Raw genomic sequence first — 27,603 nt, forward strand, 5'->3', positions numbered from 1 at the left:
CAGTTACCAACCTGATCTCTCTATCACTGTTGATACCTCGACCATCCACCCTGCCCCACAAGCTCGCTGCCTTGGTGTCATCCTTGACTCTGAACTGTCCTCTGTTCCCCACATTCAATCCGTCTCAAAATCATGTTACATACACTTAAAAAACATTCAAAATTCGACCATACCTCACACAAGACACTGCAAAAACTCTAATCCATGCACTTATTATTTCCCGCATTGACTATTGCAATAGCCTCCTTACTGGTCTTCCCAAAAACAGGCTATCACCATTACAATCCATTATGAATGCAGCTGCAAGGCTTATCTTCCTTGCAAAACGTTCTTCTTCTGCTGCCCCGCTCTGTCAGTCCCTCCATTGGTTGCCGGTTTTCTACCGTATTCCATACAAAATACTTTCACTTACACATAAGGCTATTAACCAAACCACACCAACATACATCTCTTCACTAATCTCAAAATATCTCCCAACCCGACCTCTCCGCTCAGCACAAGATCTGCATCTCTCATCCTCATGCATTATTTGCTCCCATTCACGGTTACAGGACTTTCTTTGCACTGCACCCACTCTATGGAATGAACTACCTCGCACAATAAGACTTTCATCTAGTCTCCAATCCTTCAAGCGATCCCTGAAAACTCACCTCTTCAGGCAAGCTTATCAAATTCCAGAACCTCCCACATAACCTTCATAGCTTCCATATCTAATTACATCCCCTTTTTACAGTCCACACACAATCTCACACATTGTCTTTCTCTCACATCCTCATGACATTTGGTCGACATTCCTGTGTGACTGGATCATGCAGCCAACCAAGAACTGTGCATTCTGGCTGGACCAAATGCAATATATAGCACCTATCCTTGTGTATCAATGCCTATTTCCTTATAGATTGTAAGCTTACGAGCAGGGCCCTCCTACCTATATATGTCTGTTATTACCCAGTTTTGTTCTATTAATGTTTACAATTGGAAAGCGCAACGGAATATGCTGCGCTATATAAGAAACTGTTAATAAATAAATAAAACGTATTGGCTACGTTACTTACCGGTAACCATTTACCAACATCCCCTGTGTGCAGCCAGCCATCCTGATCTAAGGCTTCTGCAGTTTTCTCCTCGTCCTTTAAGTACCCTTGAAAAACATTTGACCCTTTGACACAAACCTGTTAAGATAAAACATTACTTTTAAACACTCAAATTCTGGTACCCTGAAGACTTTCAGTGTACAAATAGCTTTAGTGTACTCACCTCACCCTCTCCTTTTGCAGCAAAGTAATTCATGTCCTCTACATCCGCCAGCTTCAAATAATTGCAGGGCATAGGAGCTCCAACATGACCTGAGGTACACAGTCACCAGCATGGATTTATTAGTGGGGTATGGACAAGAATCACTCTAGGATTCTAGCAATTACCAAGACGCAGGCCATGCTTACCCACCACAGACTATTATAGAGTGTAGGAAACAGACAGATTAAAACAACCGGAACTACGGACCATATTTGTATGGAGTTTACATTCCCCAATATGAATAGCAGTGTATTTTAGGGTGGTGTAGTTTGGGAGAATCATTATTTTGGTTCCAATTCCCAGTCTTCATTATTCACCAACTTCTTGCTGAAATCTTTTGGTTGGCTGCAGTAGCATCTCATGACCAGAGGGAGCAGTGTGAGCTATTGTTACAGTGGTCTCACACCACCACGAGTTCAAGGACTGTATTATGCACAATATATTTTCAAAACAACTTTTGATAACTATTCTTCTATATTTGTGTCAGCATAAAAAATGCCTCAAGTCCCTGTAGCAATAAATAAAAGGGAGCTAAATTCTGGATGGCTAATATAAGATTACAGCCATGTAAACAAAGACCATGGGGTAAATTTACTAAGATGGGAGTTCTATTTAAAAGTGATGTTGCCCATAGCAACCAATCAGATTCTACTTCCCATTTATCTAGCACCTTCTAGAAGAGAATACCTGGAATCTGACTGGTTGCTATGGGCAACATCACTTTTAAATAGAACTCCCATCTTGGTAAATTTAACCCCATGTCTCATTTTTACAGAACACAGTTAGGGAGCTCATCATTAATGACCGACCATTGATGCAAAGACTTCATTAGTCAATATGTAACACCCTGGTGATAACAGAGTTGTTCACAACAAAATTTCCCCATCAACTGCCTGTGTGGAAAACTGGAAATATGTACCTGGTGCCAAATAGATGTACGATACTATATGGAGAGGAAAAGAAGAATATGTCACATTATAGATCACATTCCCTACCTGCTGTCCAGTCTCCAGGAATACTCAGAGAACACCCAGCAGTACATTCAGTCTGCCCATATCCTTCATAGAACTGGTAAAGAAAGACATTTTGTAATCTAAATGTGCAAAAATAAAAAAAGTGACGGGGTATTTTGTATTTGGTGCTTAAATTCTCTACAAATTGATTACAGATGTGTCCTTATACATCTAGACTGCAGTCAAGCTAAAAAGCCCTTCTTGGCGTACCAGGTCCTGTGAGATTCTGCTAGCTCCAGGCATCTTATTCACCAAAACTGCATCTAAGTTGCAATGCGAAGCAACTAGGATGCACCAGCAGACTGTACTGATTAATTTTGTGTGTGACACTTGTATATCCGTGTGTGACTAAAGGCGCATATCCACTACACGATTCGCTCCATTCGCGATATTGTGTCCCCGGCAGTGGTGTGCTCAATGTCCTTAACGACATTGAGCACACACACTGAATGATATCATTCACGATATCGTTCAGTGTCAACACCCTCATCCCCGAACCTGCACAACCGGACGATATAGTCAAGGTGGACAGCAGGTTCAGGCGATGAGCGAAGTCATCAACGACCAGCGGGAGCACGCATCGCTGGTCGTTGACGGCATATCCACTGGTCGATATAATGAACGACTGAACGAGAACGTTCAATAGTTTATTATATCATCTAGTGGATACACAGCTTGAGTCTCTAAATCTGTATACGAAGTGCTACAATGTAGTGACTGCAGCTTTTTTAATTCCAAGTTCTGTTGTGCTTCATATATAGACTCAGGTGCACACAGATATACAAGTGTCACATTTCAAATTAATCAGCAGAGTCTGCTGGTGTATCCAAGTCGCATCTTAGACGCACTCTCTCAAAAAAAGACGCTAGCAGAGTAGCATGGGACCTAGCTGCTCACTCATGACAGGCAAATCGCTCTGCATGGCGTATTGAGGCTAGATGTATGAGGACACATCTGCAGATACAATGCAAGTTTCTCACATGACGCTATACAATACTTACAATGGGATGCGGTCAGCAGGTCGACAGTCACAAAAACGGCATTCATAATGTTAGTTATGTCAACATTGTTGAAATGTCAGCCAACATATCGACATCTGCAAATGCCGACATTACGTTGAGGATTATTTTTATGGACATACTTACCGCCACAACCGCAGTCTTGTGAGATTAGCAACAGAAGCCGCGTTAATTACCTCCGCAACAACTGAATCGCTACATTGTTAGTGTGTCGACATGCTGAACATGTTGACAATATAACCATGTCGAAGTGACAAATTTGACATTCTAACAGTCGAGAAATACCGAACCCCTTGTATATTATAATAGCTTGCAGCTAAATAATCATTAACTAATGCAAAACTCACAAATACGCCATAGAAATTATATATTTGTGTGATCTACAACGTTTTCCATTTAATTTATGTTTTTCAATTTGTTGGTTACTTACTACTAATAATAAGATTAACCCCTACTTGTCTGGAAGAGATTTACACCACCCAAGTGAAATCAATTAAAATACACAGCACTTGTAAACTTGCACGTCACTGACTGTACAGGCTGGAACACCAACTGTCACTGCACTCTGCTTTATGGCGTGTGGGGGGGAACTGGGGAAACCTACGGCCACATTCCACCAGCTGAGTGTGCAAACTATGTAGCCAATTGCATAAAGACAAATCAAAATATTTAAAAAATGTACCCACCTGACAGCCAAGCGCTGCCCGTAAGAATGTTAACACTGTAGGAGAAACTGGAGCTGCTCCAGTTATCATTAGTCGTACCTTTCCTCCAAGGCTGTCCTACACGTAAAAAAAAATTAGAGAAATTACAATAGCCTGAATATTTGCTGCGTTTTTCATCAGATCATTTGTTTCTCTATTGTAGGTAACAAAGAGGATAACACTTTAAACTTCTATGCCATGACACTGACAGATGCACCTGTTCTGTGCCAATACATCTGTATAATCTCATCCATTTCAACTCACATTAGGTAGACAAAGTTATTGCCAGGTGAAAAGCAAAAAAAATGCTTCAGTATACATGGGTATAGATAAATTATATAGACATTCAATATAAACAGTGTGCCTATTCCTCTACCATGCTTAAAAGAAAAAAAAAAAAAAAAACAGCACAGCATTTCATTTTAAGACCACACCTTGATAAACACGTGCCTCAGACTATAGTAAATACTGAATGACCTGTAGTAACCAGACGAGGTGGGGCTCAAAACACGCGTCAGCATATTCCCTCCCTGTCCTCAAGCTCCGACCTACAAGGCAGACTACTGAGAAATGATCTTACTTTTTGGATTTTGGTCCTTACCTGAAGTTTTTGGAATATGAGTTTGTCCCAAAGACTATCCTTTCGGATAATCCCACTACGGAGCTCAGCCTCTTTTCTTTTGGAAGCAAAATCCAGCAGCCAACGTTTCAATGTCGTATTAGCTTGTCCAAAGACCTAGAGGGAATAAACATAATAAAAGAAATAAAATAAAAACATATAAAAAAGGGGAGTTGACTATTCTATATATGTATGTGTAATCATAAAACACAATTAAGTCACTTACTCGATCGAACATCCTGTTTAACAATCGAGGAACAACTGGGAAAATGGTAGGTTGTAAAACTTTCAAGTCATCCATCAGCAGCCGAATGTCTCCTTGGAAGTACCCTATTTTTGCTCCATGACAAAGTGCTACACACTGAAAAAAATAAAAAAATTTGTCCTTGCTTTATTTGGGGTTTAAAAATGAACAAACCCCAACACGACAAGATACATACAGTAGAACACTGATTATCCAAACATGATCTACAGGAACCAGATAATTTGATAGTATATTGGCTCATAAAGATTAATGTGTACCGTAAATTCGGAAAAAATGCACACACACACACACACACACACACACAAAAAAAAAAAAAAAGCATGGTTCAGAGCATATCCAAAAAATATCCAATCATAATGGATAGCCAGCATGCTAGAGTATATAAAAATACTGCACTTGTGTGTCCTGGTAACACGTCAATACAAACCTGTTCAATGTGTCAAATAAATACCTTTGTACATCTGGGGGCAAAATAAGCATTTTCCAGCCCCTTAAACAGTATATCATGTAAGTGATGACGCAGTAACACCTTGGGGAACGTTTAATCAGGAAATTTGCAGCATGTTTTGCTTTGAATATTATTGCAGATCTAAAGTTTCCCGCTTAAACACACTTAAAAGCGCAACAGCTTTGTAAATGTGCCCCCTTGGGTGATAGTAATAATGTCTGCTCATGGAGAACTAAAAGATGCAGGTGCATGTACATAATATTTTAAGAACAATAAACACAAAACCACCAAAAAAAACCCACAATAAACCTCCATTTGTGATGCTTTTCCAGAAAAAGTTTGGCTATAAAAAGGCATAGTGGTTCTAGATTGTGCAGAATGAACACTCCAGTTATATTATCACATTACCGGTAATTCTACTTTACAAAGCATGTTGCAATGTGAAACTACTTGTACTGAACAAGAGAGCTGTCAGTGTATACACAGTACAGCCCATGTGGGAAGAAGCCAGGGATTCTCTATAATGACAAGTAGGAGGAAATACACAGCACCAACTGCTGACTGTCTCTAGGTGTACACTAGACACTGCCTAGATTTAGGCAGAACACCCAACATTATTATTATTACTATATGCAACACTACAAACAAAACATATTACCTGTCAAAGGATTACGCTCCCACATCGGAGCTGCCTTAATCAGCTAATTATTAATTACAAAATGGAAATATTAATGTCAGAGCAGAAATTTATTCTGGGTTGGTGTTATTTAAGGTCAGATTTCTAACGATGAATGAAGTTATACAGCCTTTACTGGAAACACTGGTGTATTTTATATGGCTACTGAACCCCAGGCCAGGTGTCCTGATACTCTGTTGAAAACAAAAACATTGATTTCTGGAATTCTGCATTTTAACAAGATTAGATTTTTATATATTGCTCTCCTATAATTAGACTAAAGAAATCAGCGTATTAAAAATGGTAAAAGCACATTGCAAGACTGAGAGCAGCAGTGTTCTCCCCAGGCTATTTTCTGCAGGCGCATCGCCCGGCAGAAACAGCCTACCGCCCAGCACTTTCCCCTGCCGCATTCCTGGTAATCCTAGTCGACCCCTGCTGTGGAACGTTGGCCTCTGAAGCAACTGAAGGCTAAAGAAACCTCCGATCGCTTCAGAGGCAAGCATTCCCAGTGATGCACTGCGAGGGTGAAGTCACCCGCGACGTGAGGAACTTGCCCTGCACGCCTGCTGGATCTATTAGATCCAGTCAAAGAGAGGCAGCAGGAGCGCAAGCGTCGAGCATGTTAAGGGAAGTACTGGGCAGGGACCAGTCTGGGGGCACTGCATAAGGGGCCAGCATGGTGGCACTGCATAAGGGACCAGCCTGGAGGCATTGCATAGGGGCACTACTTCAGCCTGGGGGCACTGCATAGGGGACCAGCCTGGAGGCATTGCATAGTGGCACTACTTCAGCCTGAGGGCACTGCATAGGGGCACTACTTGAGCCTGGGGGCACTGCATAGGGGCAAAGCAAAACTACAGGGGGCAATGCATAAAGGGGAAAACTACAGGAGACACTGCACAATGGGCACTTTTGACTGAGAGCCAGTGGGGGAGCATCCTGAGACCTGTCAGGCTGGAATGGTAAGGGAGATACCACTTTTCTCGGCGCGCGCATAATTGCGAAATGCCCCACCCGGCTAATTCTTGATGCCACCCGGCTGGAAAAAATTTCTGGGGAGAACACTGAGCAGGATGTATCACACCGCACATATTACATCCCTCCTCTTATCGCGTGCTTAGCAGCGTTTATTAATGCCATATGCATGAATAATTGTGCACAGAAACTCTAAGAACAACTCTTCCGATAAGAGCGGTCATTTGTGTTGTGATGACTTCCGGGTTTATGAATTTCGAGTTCTACTGCAAATGTGCGGCCATCGGCCTGCGCAAGCCGTAAAGGGGGTGGTATCAAAGAAGGAATCCTTTGGCTCCCTCTCAGGGGAATGCTGCAGAAAGAACCCATAGGCAATGCCATCTGACATGTACAAGCTCCAGATAGTTAAGTTTGCCGGAGCTTGAAACATATGGGGAATGTGGCAAACCGCATTTTACCCTTAGTACACCCCAGAAAGTTAAAGATTACGATGTAAGTAAAATTTTGTTCCACTAGATGTGCCATAATCCCTTATACAGTGTAATCTTAGAAAAGAGGACTGTTGGAGATACAATACCTGAGGAAATAACAGCATTAAGTTCCCAACATATGGGTCACCATTCCATACAACCAGGATCAAGGTTTCAAATTGATGGCACCACTAATAGTTCCTATTCAAACTCCATTGCAGCAATAACGTTATACAATCGGGAAGCCGGCTGCCTTAATACCGGCAGCCGGCTTCCCGACTGTTATATCCCGGCAAGGGATGAAATGCCGGGCGTCTAGATGTAGATGCCTGACATTTCCCCGACGCCGGGAGACAGGCGTCCGGCATCCCAATGGAAGGGATGCCGAGCGCCGCGAGCGGACAGCTGCGGGGGGTGGGGGGTTAGGTTTAGGGCACCCGGGGAGGGACTTAGGGCTAGGCACCCCCCCGGGGGGTTAGGGTTAGGCTAGGGGGAGGGAGGGGTAGGGTTAGTCACCCCCGGGGGGGACTTAGGGCTAGGCACCCCCCAGGGGGACTTAGGGTTAGGCAGCGGGGAAGGGGGGCGGGGGTTAGGTACGGGGGGGAGGGGAGAGGTTAGGATTAGGCACCCCTAAGGAGGGTTAGGGTGTTAGGTTAGTAGATACTTACCTTAGGACGATCGAGATTTCCAGCGCTGTCGGGCTTACGCTGCCGGGAACTCTGCATCTGTCGGCCATGTGCTGCCGGGAATCGAACCGCCGACCATGCGGCCGGCGGTATTTCACACAGATTCCGCAATAACATATAGGATAACTGTCAGCTGAGCAAGGACATACTATCTCCGGAAGGTATAATGAGATACCTTTAGTAGCTTTCCATTGTCTCAGGAGTGGAGTGAAACAGGGCGTGTATAATCCAGTGTAGAATGTATTTTTACTAGAAGTCTTACTTGTTCCCTGCAAAGTAGTGATGCACCTCTGGGCATGCTAGCAGTGACAGGGATGCAAAGTAGCAAACATGGTGTAAAGTAAGCCTGATCCCACCCCCCAAAAAACACCCATTCTAGGTAAGTCCCTTAGGTTGCTTTCTTAAAAACACTTTACCTAGTTTAGTTTGTATCCTTTGGAACTTGCTGAAGGGAGAACAGCAGTGAGCGTCATCATTGTGTTTATGGCACGTGTGATAAAGTCCATTCATACTCATTCCAGATAGAGGCTCATGCAGCATGGCCGACCATACGATATCACATGTGGCTGTGGGAGTGTGCAGATATTCCGTACACAATATGTGGATGAGCCGCACGATCTATTGTTACGATCTGCTTCGGAACAACGGATCGCATAGTGTGTACCGGGCTTAAGGAGCAAAGCTTCTAAATGGAGTTTGATGCCTATAATTAATAGAGTTATAGCTAGTCTGCAAGGATCATGATTCTACTAGAAGATGGAAGCCCCCTAGAGGATACTATAGATAGGAAAATGGAAAGCTGTGTTAATAAACTTCAGGTTTCCTCTGGACAATACTCAAGTCTGGGAAGGCTGTGGATTCATTCTCCAAAGCGATCAGAGCATAGACAGTCACCATTCAGAAGCAAGAAAAAGAAATAAATTTACAATATTACTTAAGAGTTTGAATTCTTTTGCGACTTAAAGCTGCATCGGTGAGTGTCAAACCCACAGTCAGAGAACGGTTTTACCATATTTGTTGGTGATTTTAGGTTTGATGAAAAGCTGGATTTAAGGATTCAGAAGACAATGCAGGTAAATACCATAATTTGCCACAGAACAGGAGAACTATGTATTTTCCTTCATCTTCTCACCAGCACTTCAGAGAAGCTATAGATCAGTCAGTTTCTTGGTTAACACATTAAGATACAAAAAGGCACTGAGGTGCCAACGGCCACACAATTACTCTTTTTCAAGACCAACCTCCATAGAGTTTTGTGGGTGGCAGGATTTTCAAAGTGTGCTGAGATGTGAATACCCACTACTCAGGATTACGCACTTTACAACATCAAAGGGTAACAAAAATCTAATTCCACTCTGTACCCAGAGGAAATATGTTTAAAGTCCCATCCTCACCAGTGGAAATGGAGGCATTATGAGACAGCTTATAGACTTTTCTGAAGGAAGTATAATTTATCCTCTTTCTGTGACAGAGGCACTGGTTTCTATCAAAAGCTTTTCTTGGTTGAAACAGCATTCTGGGGTTTCCAAATCGTTCTTGATATGAGGCAGCTTATTCAAATACACAAAACCTTTATGCATGAGTCGGTACAAACCATTATCTAGGCGGTAGTGAAAGAAGACTGCTTTGCCTTCACAGATCTACAAGATTAGCAATTCCACTTTCTTACACCTTCCAGAGATATTTAGACACATGAACTAGAAGTGGTGACCCAAGTACTACCAATAACAATTTCTCCTTCTCCAAGGACCTTCATCAATATGCTGGCAGTTCTAATGGCCATCCTCTGGAAGTAATCACAGTACAGCCTCCTCTGGACATTCTTGTGACCGGTATGTCAAAACATGTTCAACTTCAGCCTCAGCAAATGGTGCTTCTAGGAAAGTGCTCATCCACATCAGCATTCTTCCTTAAACAAGGGCATACGATGCCTGCAACTGGACCTAATTACTCAGTGGGATAGCATATCAACTTCTCTAAATGGGGTCAGACTTTAAAGGTGAAAAGAAATCCCTTAGATGGTGGAAGGATCTAAGAGTAAAAGCACGTGAAGTGTGTCTCTCAGAACAAAAAGTGATAAGTCTCACCAGACTCCATCTCCAAAGGTTGGGGCTCTTATCTGCTTACAGAAGTGGTACATGGTTACAAAGCAAAATATGCTTGCATTATGTAACTTAGGGCAGTATAGCATGCCATTTATCACTTTCAAACTCTTTGAGACCTAAACATTTTAGAACTTTACCTGGCAAGTGGACAGTGGTTGCTTTCATAACCAGGACCATGATGGCACAAGTGTCATCAGACATGCCATGGGGAGAAGAAAGTGGTCTCATCCCATTTTATATAGCAGACACATGACAACAGGATAGCCGATCCCTGAAAATGGGCAGGGGAGACCTGGAAGACATGTACTGTTCGGGTCCCCTGGGTGTGCTGGATTTGGGAAACACTGCCCTATAGGAGCTTTGCATCTTGTCTGCACAATTTTAGTACACCACTTTGTCCTTGTCCTAGTCAAGGACATGCCCTTGTAAGATGAATCAAGAAGGTCATTGTGCAGCCTGACAAGGGGAACAAACGTGAGACGACACAAATAATAATGTTGCATTCTACAAGGGCGGTGGTGGCAACCTGGGCAGTTCTCAGAGCAGTGCTAAGGCCTATGCAGATTATCTTCGCAAAAGCAACAAAATGATCATCTCTTCATAGTTTTAACAGACATTATATCCTTGATGTGACTTAAGCTGGCCACACACTAGACCAACTTACATCCAACCAGCCAAGTTGTTGATTGGTTGGAATGAAAATCTGGTAACGTATGGGAGTAAATGATGATCAGCAATTTGCTCCTAAATGCCAGAAAACAAATGAAAATGGTCAGACAAGTTTGTTAAATGTTTGATCTAAACTATTTGTTCAAACAACAGTTTTGGTCCATTTTCCAGCGTTTGGGAGCAAATTGCTGATTGATTGGAATGAAAATCTGGTAAGGAATACAATCAACTAGTTGGCTGGTTGGACAGATAATCTTTAGATGTGTGGCCAGCTTTACTCTGCTGAATTTTCTTATGTTCATTATATTGTACAGACCAATTTTATATTGCTTAGGTACATTAAGGCTGCCATGGAATGGGTAAAGGAAGTGGAAGCATTAATACCGTACCACATACAATGAAGTAACTATAATGAACTTCATTAGTAACGGACAAATGGTTTGCAAATCTGTTGACAAACGTGGATCCTATCGAAAAACATTACCAAACGCTGGAATACAAAATTACATAATCTTGGACGGAAGAGACTTGAGAGCAAGTTCTCTGCATTGCAAATGACAGGTGTAACCTTTATTTGCATACTAAAATGTTGTGACTAATACTTTCACTTCCACGTAGAAAAGAAATTAGATGCCAAATAACTGCTGTGAGGATAAACAATTATCAAAAGTTAAATCATTGCTATTCAGTATTAATGGAATGGCTCCCCAAATGTTGATATTCAACACAAAAGTGTAAAGGTGCATATCCGCTAAAAAGACATGGAAACAAGAGCACGATTCCGACACTGTAATCGTGCTGTCGTTTCCATGTCTTTGATGTGCCTACACTGAACGTTCTCTCATTCAGTTTAGGCACATCCATCATCCCCGTACATGCTGAACCCGACGAGATTGTCAGGTTGACATTGCATGTACGGGCGGTGATAGATGTCGGAAACGACCAGCGGGCGCACATTGCTGGTAATTTCCGATCAAAATCAGTCCAATGCATGCGCGATTTGCAAGTGATTGCACGATAACGACGTCGTTATCATGCAATCGCTTGTTTACATCGCTATGTGGATACGCGGCTTAAGAACTACATTTGCATGATCATGGAAAAAAGCAATCTACTTACTACATCGCTCCTACGATAAGTGTAAACTACTGGAAGATCCCTTTAAGGTCTACACACAGTCTTACCTGAACCAGTCTTTCAAACATGTGTGCCAGAGGCAAATAGGACACGTGTGTATCACTGGAGTTCAGTGTCAGTAAGCTCTGGAAAATATGACAAACATTCCTGAACACATGAAAAAACATACACATTGTGCCTACCTCCACGACTCTCTCAAACATATGCGCCAATGGCAAGAAAGAGATGAGAACATCTTGAGTAGAGGGAAACGCCAAGTCCTGGACACCAGAGGAAGAGACAGCACAACAATTTTCTCAAAGCAGATCAAATCACAAGAGGTTAGAGAGTTTATTAGTGGATTTCCATGCATTGATTGTAAAAGAAAACAAAGTCTTAATAGGAAGCTGAAACGCTTTTAAAGCAGCAGATACAAAGCCTGTAGATAGCAACATCCCCCCACCCAGCACTCTGTATAGTTCCCTTTATTTTCTCAGAAATGAGATAAGGAAAACACCAAGTGTTGATTTCATAATAGCACAGACCTAAGATGTAAAAAAGGAAGTGAAAAGCTCAATATTACTGTAGATTTTCAAATTGGCAAATCACAATGTGTAAATATACAATGTATGAACTGCTTACTAGCCAACTGAAATACATTTTACACCCCAAATTGTATTGTTGGAATACATTTTAAATTGCATAATAGTGTCCGTATGAGTCGGCCCATTGCCTGCACCCAACGCCTGACTCCTGACATCCTTACGTCTACGATCCTTTGTGAATAGAGAGACTGAATACTTTGCCTTTTTTCTATTTTACTTAGGGTTTGGTTTTTCCATTAGTTTGTTGACTGATTTCCCAATAAAAAAAAACAAAAAGCAAACAAACAGGTGGATCCTTATACACACAGAGACATTGCTGAGTGCAAGGATTAGAAAAATAAATATTGCAATCGATACCTAATCAAATGTAGGATTGGATTTAGAGGATCTGCAGCACTTTTGTGCTGTACAACGGTTTTTATAATAGTCCTCCTTTACATGTCAATGACTATTGTTCTAGGGCTGGTCACCGATTAAGTTCAGTTAAACAGTAAAACTGCAGGTCTGATGGAGTGTTGTCAATGGAGTGCATGTAATTGATCCATATGCTTCCATTCATGGCAAACACATCTAACAGCAAATGCTAGAGTGTATGAGGGCCAGAGTTTATGTGCTTTTATGTGGAGAATCAGCCATACCTCCCAACGGGATGTAGTCTGGAAGCAGACGGTCTAAATGCCGACTGCCGGCTTCCTAATCCTAGCGTGGTACTAATGACAGGTGTAGGTTTAGGGCTCCCAGGGTGACTTAGGGCTAGGCACCCACCCCGGGAGGGTTAGGTTTAGGCTAGGGGAAGGGGAGGTTAGGATTATGCACCCCCGGGGGGAGGTTAGGGATAGGCACCCCCCGGGAGACTTAGGTTTAGGCTGCGGGAAAGGGGGTGAGGGGGGTTAGGTTTAGGCACTTAGGGGGGGCTAGGCACCCCTAAGGGGTGGATGGGGGGGGGGGGGGCAGGGGGAGTTAGGTTAGCAATACTTACCTTAGGGACGATCGGGATCTTCACCCTTGTCGGGCTGCCGCTGTCGGGATTTGAACCTCCGACTACACCCCTCCCAACGGTCTCAGTGTAGGTGGGAAAGTTCCAATTTGATTGGTTAGTCCTGTCACCTCAATCAGGACAGCTTTGTCTCGTGTATCAGGAGATTGGGTGGTATCTCGCAGAACAGATGACGACATTTGTACTAATCCCTTGTGCATGGGCAATGAGAGGGTGTGGTGAGGAGAGAGGGAGAGGGGGAGGGGCAATCTGGAGCCTCAGATGTGCCATATATATCCCTATGGTGTGGCCATGCTGCACCCTCCCCTGATTTGTGGTGCTCCAAAGTTTGGTAGTGATAAATGAGGAAACCTGAATGTTTTATTGTGACAAGATTCAGTGTAAAAAAAAAAAAAAAAAAAAAAATTGTTTTGCATGTAAATTTAGGAAAATTCATTTATGTGCTTCTGAAACAAACTGGAGAAAGCTTTTTAGTGGGCTTGACATAATAAAAAAAATTAATTACAAAAAAAAATGTTCACTTCCCTTCATTGTAGGGACTTTAAATGTGTGTCACTCCCATAGACATTGAAATTGTAGTTTAGTAAAAGTAAAAACCTACACAGATGTGTCCACATACATCTATCCTCAGTGCACTACAAGTCGCGCTACACAACGCGGGAGCTCTGTAGCGCAGAGCGTCTTTTCGTGCGACCTTCTACCTTCAAATGCGTCTTATTTGGACAGTACTGCGAATATGACACACAAGCAGCTTCTGCTGATTAAAATGATATGCAGCATGCCTATGTTGTATGTGACTGCGGGTGTATCTGCATGCAAAACGCTACGTTAGTGTTACAGCCGCTTTTACATGCAGATACACCCGCAGTTGCACACAGTCATGCTGCATATCATTCTAATCCGCAGAAGCTGCTTGTGCTACCTAGTCACATCGTTGTGCAAATAAGATGCATTTTAAGGTAAAAAAAAAAAAAGTCACACAAAAGGAAACTCGGCGCTACCAAGTCACGCCACAGCAAGACTAGAAGGGCTGTTTAAAGCACAAGGAGGCGAGATGTATGAGGACACATCTGTATATAGTATTTATGCATGGGTTGCAGTGCAACCCATTTCAGGCTCCTACATTTAAGGCTCAATTAAAAGTTCACTGCTGCTTTAAAAGTCAATGTAAAAACACATGCTTTATATAGAAGATTCAGCCAGACAGCACAGTCTTATGGCAAGAAAAGAAGAGTTAAAATATAGCATGCAGGATTTTACATAAGAGAAGCCTCCTTATACAAAAACCTCTAGCAAAGTAGGCGATATATAGTATATATCTATTACAGCTTAATACCTGAACAAAATGGAAGGATAGATTAAATAATATGAACTCATAAGAGGGCAAACAAATTTCACAATGCAATGGATTTGCTAGATTGTTAAATTGAGTGAAATATGAACACAAAAACACTCCCATAAATCTTTAGTCTGATTCCTCTGCAGCCAGAAGATTCCGGTTACGTTTATTTCCCTGCATTAACTAGTAAAGCAGAGTGACCAATGGGGCTTCCTAGACAGATGACCTCGGTTTAGCATATTACAAGTATGGCCATGTGTAAATCGCTCACATTGGTAGCAAACATAATGCAGAAGGTACACGCCCTCTGTTACGCTTTGTTCTAGAGCACAGCTTTTGTCAAGGAAGGAAAATAAATACTATTAAAAAAATATATAGATCTACCAATATTTATGTTAGATTTGAAGAGTCAAAAGCATCCATTATCCAATATGCTATAAACAAGAGATCTCTGCATAATTATTGTAGAGTATCCACTTTTTTTAAATATTAAGATGTATTTTAGAGAAAAAAATAATATACCACCACCTTAAAGTACTAACAATAAGGGGAAAACTACATACATTTCGGTTCTCGACTCTCTATACTTGCTGCACAATTTGTTTAATTTACCAACTTCAAGGATAATAAATGGCAATATATTAATTTGGATTAATATATTAATACTAATGCTAGGTACTACTATTTCTGTAGAAAAATACTAGTCTTCTGTTCATTATATATACCCTATTAGCAACACTGGTGGCCAACCTACTCGTTCCAGACTCCAAGGACTATGGACATGCACCTATAGTTCAGTAGCGAATTACAGATATGCCACTGAAACCAGATAACCTATTCTACATTGCATCCTCTCAGGTGACATGGAAAATTAAAATTTGCCTACACTAATCATTTAGGGTCAAGACCAGTGGTTCCCAAACTGAGTGTCGTGGAGAACTTGCAAGGGTGCCATGGGTTGGTGGTCCAGGTCCAAATCAAAATTCATGGTCAGTGTGACGGGCAAAACCAAAGCTGGTGGTTGCCAATCAAAAAATATGAGAATCACAACCCCGTCCACCACCACACAACTGAACCTAAGGATGACTTTACTTAAATTTGATAATTTTTGAAGAATGTCTCAATAAGAAACTTTTGGCCTAGGGGTGTCAAAAAAAAAAAAAAAGTTGATACTCTAGGGAACCATTGATCTAGATGGAATATGTGCAACTAGATCATTGACCACCACAATTGTACAACTTTGCATTGAAGTGCAAGTAAAGGTTCTGTATAATAGACAATGCAGAAATTATACTTTACTGTATTCATCAAAACTTAGGACACCATTGTAATAGTTACCTCTGTTACTTTAAGAAAAGCAGCAGTATTGCTCACGATATTCTTGTGGGAGAGTTTTGCACCCTTCGGGTTACCTAAAATAGAAAAAAAAAAAAAATTATAGTGAATACTTTTAGCCTGATTTAGGGTTGTATGTAAAGCAGTGCCACTTCCAGCAGTTGGAATTTGTATAGAGTCGTATGCATCTACGCAACTGTACCACCCCAAGTACCCCAATTATTAGAGCGGCCATCAACACTATCAACTGCATTTGTACTAGCCTCATTCTTGGTGCGGAAGACACGACTGATATTGGACGAATCAATGCACACACGTAACTCGGAATAGCCTGCAACACAGTCTACATACCCATGGGATGTTTCTAAATGCCCCATTGCCACATAGTAGCGCCCATTCATCCTTATGTGAAAAGTAACAGGTGCAGCAAACTCAGAATGGCTTGTAATTGCTCTAAGCTGCGTATGAAGGCCATTAAGCATGGACAATGGATATTAAGTATGGACAATTTGCTAAATACTGCAAGATCTGTCCACACATTTCTCAGGTCATCTTCATGTAAGTACTGCCTCCAATTCATACAAATTCTTCTGGAAGAAAGACCACAAATGGCTTAGTATGAGATATGAGTATGACATTATAGCATGATGTTACCAAGGAGGACTGTGGGTGAGTGAAGAAAGTGGGAGGTGGACTCAGGGACAGAAGATGACTGCAACACAGAGGTATACAGGGAGAGACAAATCTCAAAAAGGACAAGAAACTAAGGGAAGGTTCAGTCAGCAAATATTAGGACACTTAGGCCACCACGGTGACCATCAGGGGAGGTTATGTCAGAAAGTGGGATCCAAGTTTCTCTGATGGCAAGGTGGTTGAAGGAGAGAGAGGAATAGGTCATGTATGGGAGAGAGCTTATTACAGACAGACCTCGCATTCCAGAGTGCACAGGTAAAAGGGAAGGAGTCTAAAGAGGAGTGATGACTATGTGACTGGAGGAGTATTGAGGGATGGGAGGATAGTGGTGTGTGAAGGTCAGCAGGTAGATAGTGGGAATAGGTATTTGCATGCAGTCGAAAGGGTGGGCAAGAAAGCAGGGCAAGAGCGAAAAGATGGAAGGAATAGCAGGAACCTACGGCAAGTGCAGTGTAGGTTATCAAAGTCACACGGACATAGATCAAAACTACAGATGCTGTCAATTATCCCAATGCCAAGTGCATTTCTCACGTCCGTTCATAGGTGTCAGATAATGCTGCAATAAAATGCACCTACAAAAATCTATTCTAGGCTCCGTGTTCATTACGGTCATGACAGGAACAGTCTATACATGTTGCCATTAGAGATGAGCGATTCAGACACCTTGGAATCTGAACATCAGAGGCGATCGAAGCCGCAGCTTAATAGGTTAATAATACTCCAGGAACAAAAAATTGCCCAAATTATGTGATTTTAGCTTTTTTTTTATTTTGTAAATTTTTGGAAAAAAAATCTAACACCAAACCCAGTCCTGAAGTTTTAACAAAATCAAAAACTGGACGGCGAATTAGAACCAATACCAGCAAAAATGGCCCAGCGCACATCTCTAGCTGCCATGTTAACTTTAGTCTCAATACAACTATATCCCAGGTAGACACAACCACCCTACAATGAAGAGTCTACTGTACATTTTAGGGTCACAGAACTGGTTTCTGTAACAGAATAAAATATTGTGCAGAACTTTTATTTTACATTTAATAATTTTTTTATGTGCTGTGCACAGAGATATGTACACAAATCTATATTAAGCATTTTAATTTACATATCCAAGTGTAATAAGCTAGAGACATTGTCAAGGTGATTTTCAACCACATCCCCACGTGCCCGAGTTGGTAGGCTGTATGCAATCTTTTAAATTTAAATATATAATGTTTTAAAACTTAAAAAGCCTGTAACCAAATTGTACTAACTAAACCATGCTCGTTTTTGTCGATTTTATTCCGCACAGCTCTGGGCCATGGCAACAGTTCTTTTGGAGGCATGACCGAAATGACTTGCCATGCAAAAGATACATTTTCCTTAGGCATACTACAGAAAGGAGGAGATTCAACTAACAGCGAGGTTCCCACACATGCTAACTGTAGGTTACACAGCATGAAAAACTTGCTTGTTTTTGCTGGCATCACCCATAGAGGTGCAAGCAAAAAATTTAAGGTTTCCCTACCCCAATGACTGTGTACAGCTGTGCATTGCGCAACTGACTGAATCCACCCCAAAAGTCTTCAGATATTTATTTATATTCCTATACTGGCCAGTTCAACAGCATGCACAACAATATAGTTTAATCTTTTCATCAATGGCACTTGAAGTTGTAGATAGCTAGACAACTTGCCAGGTGTATCTTTTGCAATAAAGTCTAACTACGCAATAAATAAAGGTCTCCGACAATATGATCATACAGCCTAGTCAACAGGTTACTGATTAGTCAATCACACTGCTGCTGGCTAGCCAACAATCTAACCATGGAGAACACTACTGCTTTTGGCCTCAGATGACCACTAGAACAATATCCAGTAAAATGTTAAAGGTTTTTAAGACAAATTATTTTGAAAATCAAAGTCCCACTGAATAGTCTCACTATGAAACCCATTAAGGGCAAAACACTAGATATTCACTTTACAATGTGCCATTTTTCTTCCCTGATGTGATGGATTAAAAAAAAAATAAAAAAACATAAAAAAAACATTTAATAAAAATATAGTATTACCTGTGGTCCCACTTGTGAAGCACACCACTGCCAGATCATCTGGCTTTGGAGGCTGAAAGATACCCAGAAAATACATTTATCCAATATAGTTGTAGCAGACAATTACATTTTATGTATAAACACTCATTGTCATCAACTAGCCAAAGCATTAAAAATTAAAACAGTTTAAAAGAAAAAGCACAACCTACCATTTCTAAATATTTTCTGCAATTGGGGTACATACACAGTGCAGGTGTATCTTCCTACACCTAGTGCCTATACAGCATGTGGCGCGAGAAGGCCGATGAGACTGAACCTCTCCAAGAGGTGAGGCGTACCGTACATTTTAGCATTGCAGTTTGCAGTGAAACACCAAAGTGTACTAGAGGCTCTAGACTGACACCGTAACTGCAGTCGCAGAAGCAGCGCAATGGAACTTGACGTGAGAAAAAGAAGCAGTATCAAAGTCCTTCTTACACAGATTCAGACTCCGCCGCACACAGATGTACAGATGTCGCGCATCAAATTGATCAGTGTAATCATGTTAAATAGAACTGAAGGCGACAAAACTATTTATGAGAATGCACACTTTGTGAGAGAAAGACGCTTGGCACAGCTGCGTCACCTGGGACCTGGCGCACAGAGGGGCCATTTGCTGCGACTTGCGTAACAGTGTATCAGGACACATCTGTACATACAATGTAGCGTTCTATGAATAAATAGCAATACTTTCTACTTACTTTTGGTTTCTCATGATGGTTCTTTCCCTCTTCCTGCATTGGAGGACAAACAGCATGAAATATTGAAGCCTTTGTGTCAGGTAAAGAAACATACTATGGCTACCAGAAGATGAAGATTAATTTGTACTATTAGTCTGCCTAGATTTCTGTTAGTAGTTTACATTAATTATATTCGTTGAAGGCAACATGTAAGGGGCACATTAAGAGGAGGGGGTGCAAGTGTCCGTCCAGGACCACTTCCTCTCTACCCGGCAGCCGACAATGCACTGAGCACAGCAGTAGACTCTGGGCACTGGTAGATTCTAGTGTCCTGCGCAGGCCACCAGGGAAATAGAGTGGCAGACATTTTCTGGGGATTTCCCTACTGCGCATGTGCAAATTAGAAGGAAAATGGCTGCCGTGCCATTTTGCCGGTGATTTGTACAGAGCTGCTACCTCTCTAGAGTCCTGTGTTGGCGGTAAGTATTGAAGAAATGGGTGCAGGGCATAGGCCCCCTGTACTTAGGGGCCCGTGTGCACCACACCCTGCACCCATTATAGATATGCCCCTGTAACATGTATTACTCCTTATTTAAAATATATTTCCTGTTTTGTATAAGGTCTAAAGCTGGGTACACACTATATAATGTATTGTATGATAAATCATTCCAAAGTGGATCGGAAGGATATATCATACACAACGTATAGTGCATACACCCGGTCGTTCATCGCATTGACCCATCTGCTCCCCTGCACGAAAGATGCAATAAATGACAGTGCTGTTATCATACATCGCGCAATAGTATGCCAGATCTTGCGTGGTGTACGGCATGTGTGATGTATCATTACATCGTTCGTCGATTCGTTGGGTCAGTAGACACATTGGGCCCGATTCATTAACGATCACAACTGCGATTAAGCGTGCAATCGGCCGATTGTTGTGATCTGCGCACGCAGTGCGCAAACCAGCCACTGCAATCGCAGTGACCATCGCAGAGTGATTGACAGGAAGTGCTGTTTGTGAGAGGTGACGGGGGTGGTTGGTGAAACGCAGGCGTGCCAGTGCGTTTGAACACCTTGGTATGGGCGTGCAGAAATTATCCACTGTGATGCCATACGCAGCTCGAGTACTCAGTGTGCGATGAAGTTAGCAATTCTCGAGTAAGGTCAGAGCTGGTGCAAGTGTTAGTGAGGCCTTGATGGTACCGATGTTTTTGCAGACTTGCTAAGGATTATGGATGTGTGTAAGGTAAAGTGGGCGTCCTAATGTTGTGCTGCGACGGCATAGCAATCGCAATGGATTAGCATACTATTGCAATGAGACTGATTGCGTAATTGCTATTGTATTTGCGATCCGTAATGAATCAAGCCCATTGGTGTTACGCTATAACAAGATAATTTTACCTTTTGCATACAATTGCATCTGTCATTCCCATTTGTACACACTTTTCAGCAAAGGTATAAACTATATCTTGGCACCTACAGGTGATTGTGTGAGCACAGTGTCTAACAATAACGCCTTGGTAATGTATTGTGCACGTACAAGTATAAGGGAAAATTTGTTTGTCCCTCCTATATGCATTTCAAAAGGGATGTAGTTATGATACCTACAGCCGGCATCCTAGCTGACGAAATCCCGGCGCTACCTGGTCAGAAGACTGGGCCCGGACTACTGACAGTAGAGGACATGCCGACAGCCGGAATCCCGATCGTAAGTAGAGCGGGGCTTGTTATGTCTTAGCCGTGGCGGGTGGGGCCGGAGGGTTAGGTTTAGGCACCCTGGGAGTTGGTTAGGCACTACTGGGAGGGGGTTAGGTTTAGGCACCAAGAAAGGGGGGGGGGGGGGCTTAGGTACTAACAGGGAAGAGTTAGTGTTCGGATGCAGGAAGGGAGGGTTGCTATACTTACCAGACCCTTGTCGGGATCCTGAGCATCGGGATGCTGCTGTCTGTATGTTGACAGCGGGCATCCCGACTGCCGGGATTTCATACAGATTCCACTTGAATTAGAATGTTAGAGTACATACACGACCCAATCTCTTGGCAAGTGGTCACCAATACTAGGGGGTCAATCCAATTAGGTGTGAGAAGGTTTATGCGAGCAGTTTCCACAGCAAACTCATACTGCGAAGTGCAGCTGCAATCCAATTCCAAACTCGCACTTGTGCTGGTTGCACTGAATACGGGGGGAACCCTACTTCATTTGTCCCCCATATTTTGGCAACCAGGCCTGGCTCTGAATAGCCCAGTGCTGGTTGTGCTAAATACGGGGGACCCCTACATCGTTGGTCCCTTGTATTTAGTACAACCAGTACTGGGTCTGCAAAGCCTGGTGCTGGTTATTCTTTGGAAAAGGGGAGGGGGTAGGCACACTTTTTTTTTTTTTATTTGAACTAGGGATGTGCAGGCTCGGATAGGTTCGAGTTTGCACGTTGAGTTCGGATTTTTCCCTCCAAAAAAACAGAACTCAGAAAGAGGCTAAACGTCATCTTACATGGACGAACATCATCATTCCTGGACAAAAGTATGGTATCACATGTCCCATTAAAGCTTCTTAGACACAATCTGAAACTTCAAAAAAACCTACTGAATTATACAACACACACACACACACACACACACACACACACACACACACACACACACCTTGCAGCAGTTGTAGGTGGTAGACCAGATGGGGACAGAAACTGGCAGGTTGGCACCATGTCATTAGGCCCCTCCCTCTAGTACCAGAATACCACGATTCGCAGGTCAATCGGGAGGGGGAGGAGACAAATGAAGCGATTCTATTGGAATTGCATCAAATTGGCTCCACCCCCTCCCAACTGACCAGTGAATCGCGGTATTTTGCTACTAGGGTGCGGGGCTTAAGGAAAATGGTGCCTGCTCTATAGTCTGTCAGGGGGGTTCTAGGTACTCAGAAACACCCCCTGCATGCGCTACTAATGGTCTCCGCACTTTTTCACGCACTTCTCCCAAGTCGTATGGGATTACAAATTTGCACACCCTCCCTGCGAGTAGCACGAGTTTACATTTCTAATTGGATGCGCATTTCTCAGGAGCGAGCATTCGCGCAAAGTGTGTGCGTTTTCACACCTAATTGCATTGAGTCCTTAGAGTGTTTGACAGAAACTGGAAAGCAAATATGCGCATATAAACAGGCACACCAATAATAGTTTCATAAACCAGTGATAATTACTAAAACTACTACTGACCTCCATATCTTGCAGGCTGATTATTTCAACGCCACACTTCTTGCCTCGCTCCACAAGATCCTCATCAAACGGATCCATAAGAACAATTGTGTTCAGAACGGGAGTATCTCCCGTTTCAACATTGGACAGCAGTAACTTTGCCTTTTCAGCATTGTCGCAGAACACCAGGGATATCTCCGCTACACGACGGTAGAATGACAGATTAAACTAGTTTGTCGTTTATTTTGTGTTATTCAACTTCTTTTGTACAGGGAGGCCTTTTGTAGGTAGAGACCCAAACATTGGACAAGAGGTCATGATCCGGTTTTGTAAAAATGTATGTTGTACAACACAAGAAAGTATGATTTAATAGCTTGTTCTAGAAGAACCTCTTGACTGTTCTATTTAACATTACATAAAGAGCAGTGAATGCAATTAAAAGGAAACAAAATAAGGACATTTGAGAGGGCAGAGTTTTGGATAGTCCCTTCTCACCATCAATACTGCACTACATCTGCATGCAGCAAACAGGTTATATCACACGAGGCTTATTATAGCCATACAATAAAATAAGATGCTCTTCTTAAATCGGTTATTGCCTAACTGTCTTCAAGGGCCCCTAACAGATCACATTTTCCAGACCACCTACAGGAGCACAGGTGTATTCATTGCAAATGGTCACACTTTGTGGTGCATTCATTCCAAACTGATACATTCTAAAAGTCCAAGTTTAGCCACCACTGCGCAATAAGATACCAAATAGCTTTTGTTATAAAAAAAAGTATCTGTCCAGTCACAGACATGTGTGACCCGGGACCTGGTCAAAATCCAGACAGTCAGGACACTGCACTTAGGTGTCGGGATTCCGGCGCCAACATTCTATCAGAATCCTGGCACCAGCATCACGACGGTAAATACTGAAGTTAGGGGGAGGGTAGGCACTAAGCGGGAGGGTTAGGCACTAAGGGGGAGGAGGTTAGGCTTAGCCACTAGAGGGGGTGGAGGGTTAGGGGTATGGTTAGGATACTGACCGACAAGTGCTGGGATGCCGGAGTCAGGGTTCAGACCACCGGGATCCTGGGCGCCGGCATCCCTTACCCAACCCGTGTGACGTGACCCCCCCCCCCCCCGCCCCCCACATAAGCATAAGCTCCCACTGCATGTAAATACGGAGTGGGGCAGCATAAAGAAGATGTCCATCACGGCCGGGTGAGAGGAGAGGGAGTGACGGGTCACAAAAAACGTTCAGGTGGAAGGGCAAATAGATAAATTTGAAAGCAGTGGAGGACTAGCGGTAATACCATTCCTGTGGCAGCACCACTTTGCTTAATGGTGATGGCTAGAAGTTAATAATGCAGACCAGTCTTTATTTATCAACAGAAGTAAAAAAGTACCTTTGTTTAGAATGTATGTAATAGCTTCAGCTCCTAAAGTATCATAGAGAGGCACAGCCACCATGGAGTAAGTATAGCATGCCAGTTCTGCAATTGTCCACTGCAAGTAGAGGAAAGGAGTTTGAATATAAATTGACTCTAGTTGCAACAGTTACATACTCTGAACACAAAGCCACAAGTAAGAGGAAACATTGTAACTACAAATAAAGTCAAGTGCACAATTAGTGGTCTCAGCTTTGCACAGGCCAAGTGTCCTACTTATACATATAAGTTGCTGGTATGCTTTTGATATTTACTCCTAACATACGTATGTACCAGCAGTGGCACAAATGAAAAGTCAGAAGTGTACAGGTTCTAAATCAGACTCCTGCTAACAGAGAACAAAACTAGTACATTTATAAATTAGTGCATTACTACCTCCAGGAAGTGGGGAATTAATTCACTTATAGGAAATAATTGCATATAATCAGATACGATGAACTAGTCAGCATAAATATGTATGTATAATATAAGTGTTACCTGTAAACACTATAGATGCATACAGTATAAATGGTTAGTTAAATGAGAACCAAGAGAAAGAAGTTGCAAAAGCACCACAATCCAATGGTCCATGCATCTCTAGGTCTGGTTTGTTTTGCCTTTTATTCCATCACTAATTCTGATTGTTGGCACTGACCATCTTACACAAAGTGACTGGCTACATTTTCGTGTCCAGTCTGCAAAATGTCCATCATTCATTGGTTATGTCCCATATTCCTAGTGATTTGATAAACTGCCAGAAGTCCCTAGTGATGTGTTTTAAATGTGTGTTGCTGTACAAATAATCCATTATAAAATTGATCAAGGGGTTGATTCCATTAGGGGTGATGCCGGCAATGTTTCGTAACGGCACATCACGTCCATGCAGACTAATAATCAGCAATGTAGACTGTATCGTGGCACATTGCCCCTAACTGAATTGTCCAAGAGTTTAATAAAAGGTCTGGGCCATTAAAAAAAAAAAAAAAAAAAAAAACATTGCCCAATGTAACATGCTTGAAAGGAACACCTGAATATATAGATTTCACACAGAACATAGTGGATTGCTTGCTTAGCTAAATATTATAAGATGAAATTGCTGCCTCCAGTGATTGTCACTTATAGTGTGCAAAGTTTTTTTTTTGTATAATTCAGACTATTAAGGCAGGGATTGGTGGGAGCACATACAAGAGAAAATGAAGTGGCCTTAAAAAAAAATAAAAAAATAAAAAAATTGTTTTTTGTACTTCCGTTAAATCCTTTTCTCTGAATCAATCTCGGGGACATTGGACCATGGGGTTGCTTGAGGAACCAAAAGGAGCTGGAACTTAGACTAGTATAGCTATAAGGTAGTAGCTCCTCCCCTCTGCAACCCGTGGTCTTCAGTACTTCAAAAGTAGCCCTAAACCAAGTGTAAACCACCTAGTGTAACTTACAGGTTAACCACAAGCCACTCACTAACAAAGAACTGGGCGTAAGGGTGGGAACGTAGTGTCCCCAAGATGGATTCATAGAAAAGGATCTAACATAAGTACTTGAGATGGTAGCCCAAACTTGGTCAGGCGGTTTTGGAAATGCCCTTGCTGTGGCAGCTATATCGGGTAGGTTGAACCAGCTTGCATTCTGGCTTCTCCATTTTGTTTTCTCCCTAATTTTATTTTTTTTTTTTCAAGCTGCTTCTGTCAGAGACTTGCACTCTTTGCTTGTATTTTTGAGGTGGCCAGATACTGTTGTGTGGGTCTGTGCTCTCAGTTATTTGAGAGTTTTGGCCTCTGCAGATCGGGTATCCACGTTGAAGTCAGCATCAGCCTGGTGACTCTGGTTTACCTCAGGTTCACCAGGTTAGGTGAGACCGGTTTCCTGGCCCAGGTTGACCACAGGATATGTCTAGACCCCTTGTTGATCATACGTGGCTTTAGGCCTAGTCAGGGCCGGTATACTGCAGTTTTGATTACATATCGGGACGCTGACTTTTTTTTTTTCTCCGTGTCAACATAAAAAAAAAAAAACCACCACACAAAAACCATAGGACAGGAGCATACAGAACCATAGGTCTCTAACACCCCAATGAAGGCAACACATAGAGCAGCCCAGACCCAGTGTGTAATTCCACGTGGGACAGGCTCGGTACCAAGGCAATGTAGAGTCCATGGGCACTTAAAAAAAAAACCTGAAGACCACGGGTTGCAGAGGTGAGGAGCTACTCCCATACAGTTATACTAGTCTAAATAAGTGCCAGCTCCTTCGGTCCCTCAAGCAACCCCATGGTCCAGTGTCCCCCAGATCGGATGAAAGAGAAGCTGTGGTGGTCTTCTCAGCTAGTGTCTAGAGCTTGAAGAGTAAGTAAGGAGTAACATGGAGTGTGTGAAATGTAAAAATGTCATATATAAAAACCTACAATTTAAGTATTTAATGAAAACAAAATTTTTTTTTTTTTTTTAAATCATACAATGGGCTTCAGTGGCAATTGGGCAGCATCCAACCATGTTTGGGTGGACCAGCTTCTCCATGGTGTTCTAGTAGAAGGGCCTTGGATTTACTACCCTCTTTGGAGCCTGAGGGACAACGGCACTGCACTAGAGCACGGAGGAGGGGGTGGGGGGTATAAGGGTTCTAGCAGGGGTTGCAGGCAGGCTGCAGACCTGGGATCTGGCCACCCAAACTGAGGTTAGTTTAATCTTGGAGTGCAAAGCTAGAATCCAGAGCAGGTTCCCTGAACAGTTTCAGCAAGAGATTTAGATTTAGAGCAGAGTACAGTAAGCCCAAACACATCACACACAATATTAAAGGGGATGTGCCAGATTCCAGTAATACGCAAGGATCCTTGTTAAATTGCATGGCCAATACATGACAACGTATTGGCCATGCACTATTGCTAAATCAGTAGAGATGAGAGAGAGTTTACATAATCCAAACTAATCCTTTTTTATGAATACAGTAACTATTCCCAGTGGAATTGTATGATCTACCTGTATTATAGACACGGCAGTCCTGATTTGTCCAGTCTGCACCTTTGTAACAAATGTTTAGATGAGGGGTATTGAGGGCAGCCTAGCAATTTAAAAGCTTGGCCACATCCTCTAATGTATCTAATGTTTTCTTTTTATCGTAATAAGACAGTGGTTCCTAAACTGGGTGCCACGGAGCACTTGCAGAGGTGACAAGTTGCTGGTACAGCACCAAATTAAATTATTTATGGTCAATTGTGATTGGCAGCCAC

The 27,603-nt window shown here is 42.3% G+C and overlaps 1 protein-coding gene across 4 annotated transcripts in view; it reads right to left on the reverse strand.

Annotated features, from left to right (window-relative positions):
* Positions 1–27,603, reverse strand: part of ACSL1 (acyl-CoA synthetase long chain family member 1) — a 98,020-nt gene that overhangs the window by 12,116 nt on the left and 58,301 nt on the right. For 3 of the 4 annotated variants that reach the window (XM_088446998.1, XM_088446999.1, XM_088447000.1), the window contains exons 6-17: positions 24,366–24,465; positions 22,993–23,171; positions 19,800–19,832; positions 19,081–19,132; positions 16,344–16,417; positions 12,268–12,345; positions 4,878–5,012; positions 4,634–4,768; positions 4,015–4,110; positions 2,292–2,364; positions 1,258–1,346; positions 1,056–1,172 (exon numbers count right to left, since the gene is read on the reverse strand). In XM_088446998.1, coding sequence (XP_088303124.1) covers positions 1,056–1,172; positions 1,258–1,346; positions 2,292–2,364; positions 4,015–4,110; positions 4,634–4,768; positions 4,878–5,012; positions 12,268–12,345; positions 16,344–16,417; positions 19,081–19,132; positions 19,800–19,832; positions 22,993–23,171; positions 24,366–24,465 — 1,161 coding nt within the window. Of the gene's footprint in view, positions 1–1,055; positions 1,173–1,257; positions 1,347–2,291; positions 2,365–4,014; positions 4,111–4,633; positions 4,769–4,877; positions 5,013–12,132; positions 12,211–12,267; positions 12,346–16,343; positions 16,418–19,080; positions 19,133–19,799; positions 19,833–22,992; positions 23,172–24,365; positions 24,466–27,603 lie in introns of all 4 variants that reach the window. The other variant, XM_088447001.1, reaches the window with a different exon arrangement.

Source organism: Taudactylus pleione, unplaced genomic scaffold, assembly GCF_031769625.1.
Source record: "Taudactylus pleione unplaced genomic scaffold, aTauple2 ptg000408l, whole genome shotgun sequence".
Taxonomy (NCBI): Eukaryota; Metazoa; Chordata; class Amphibia; order Anura; family Myobatrachidae; genus Taudactylus; species Taudactylus pleione.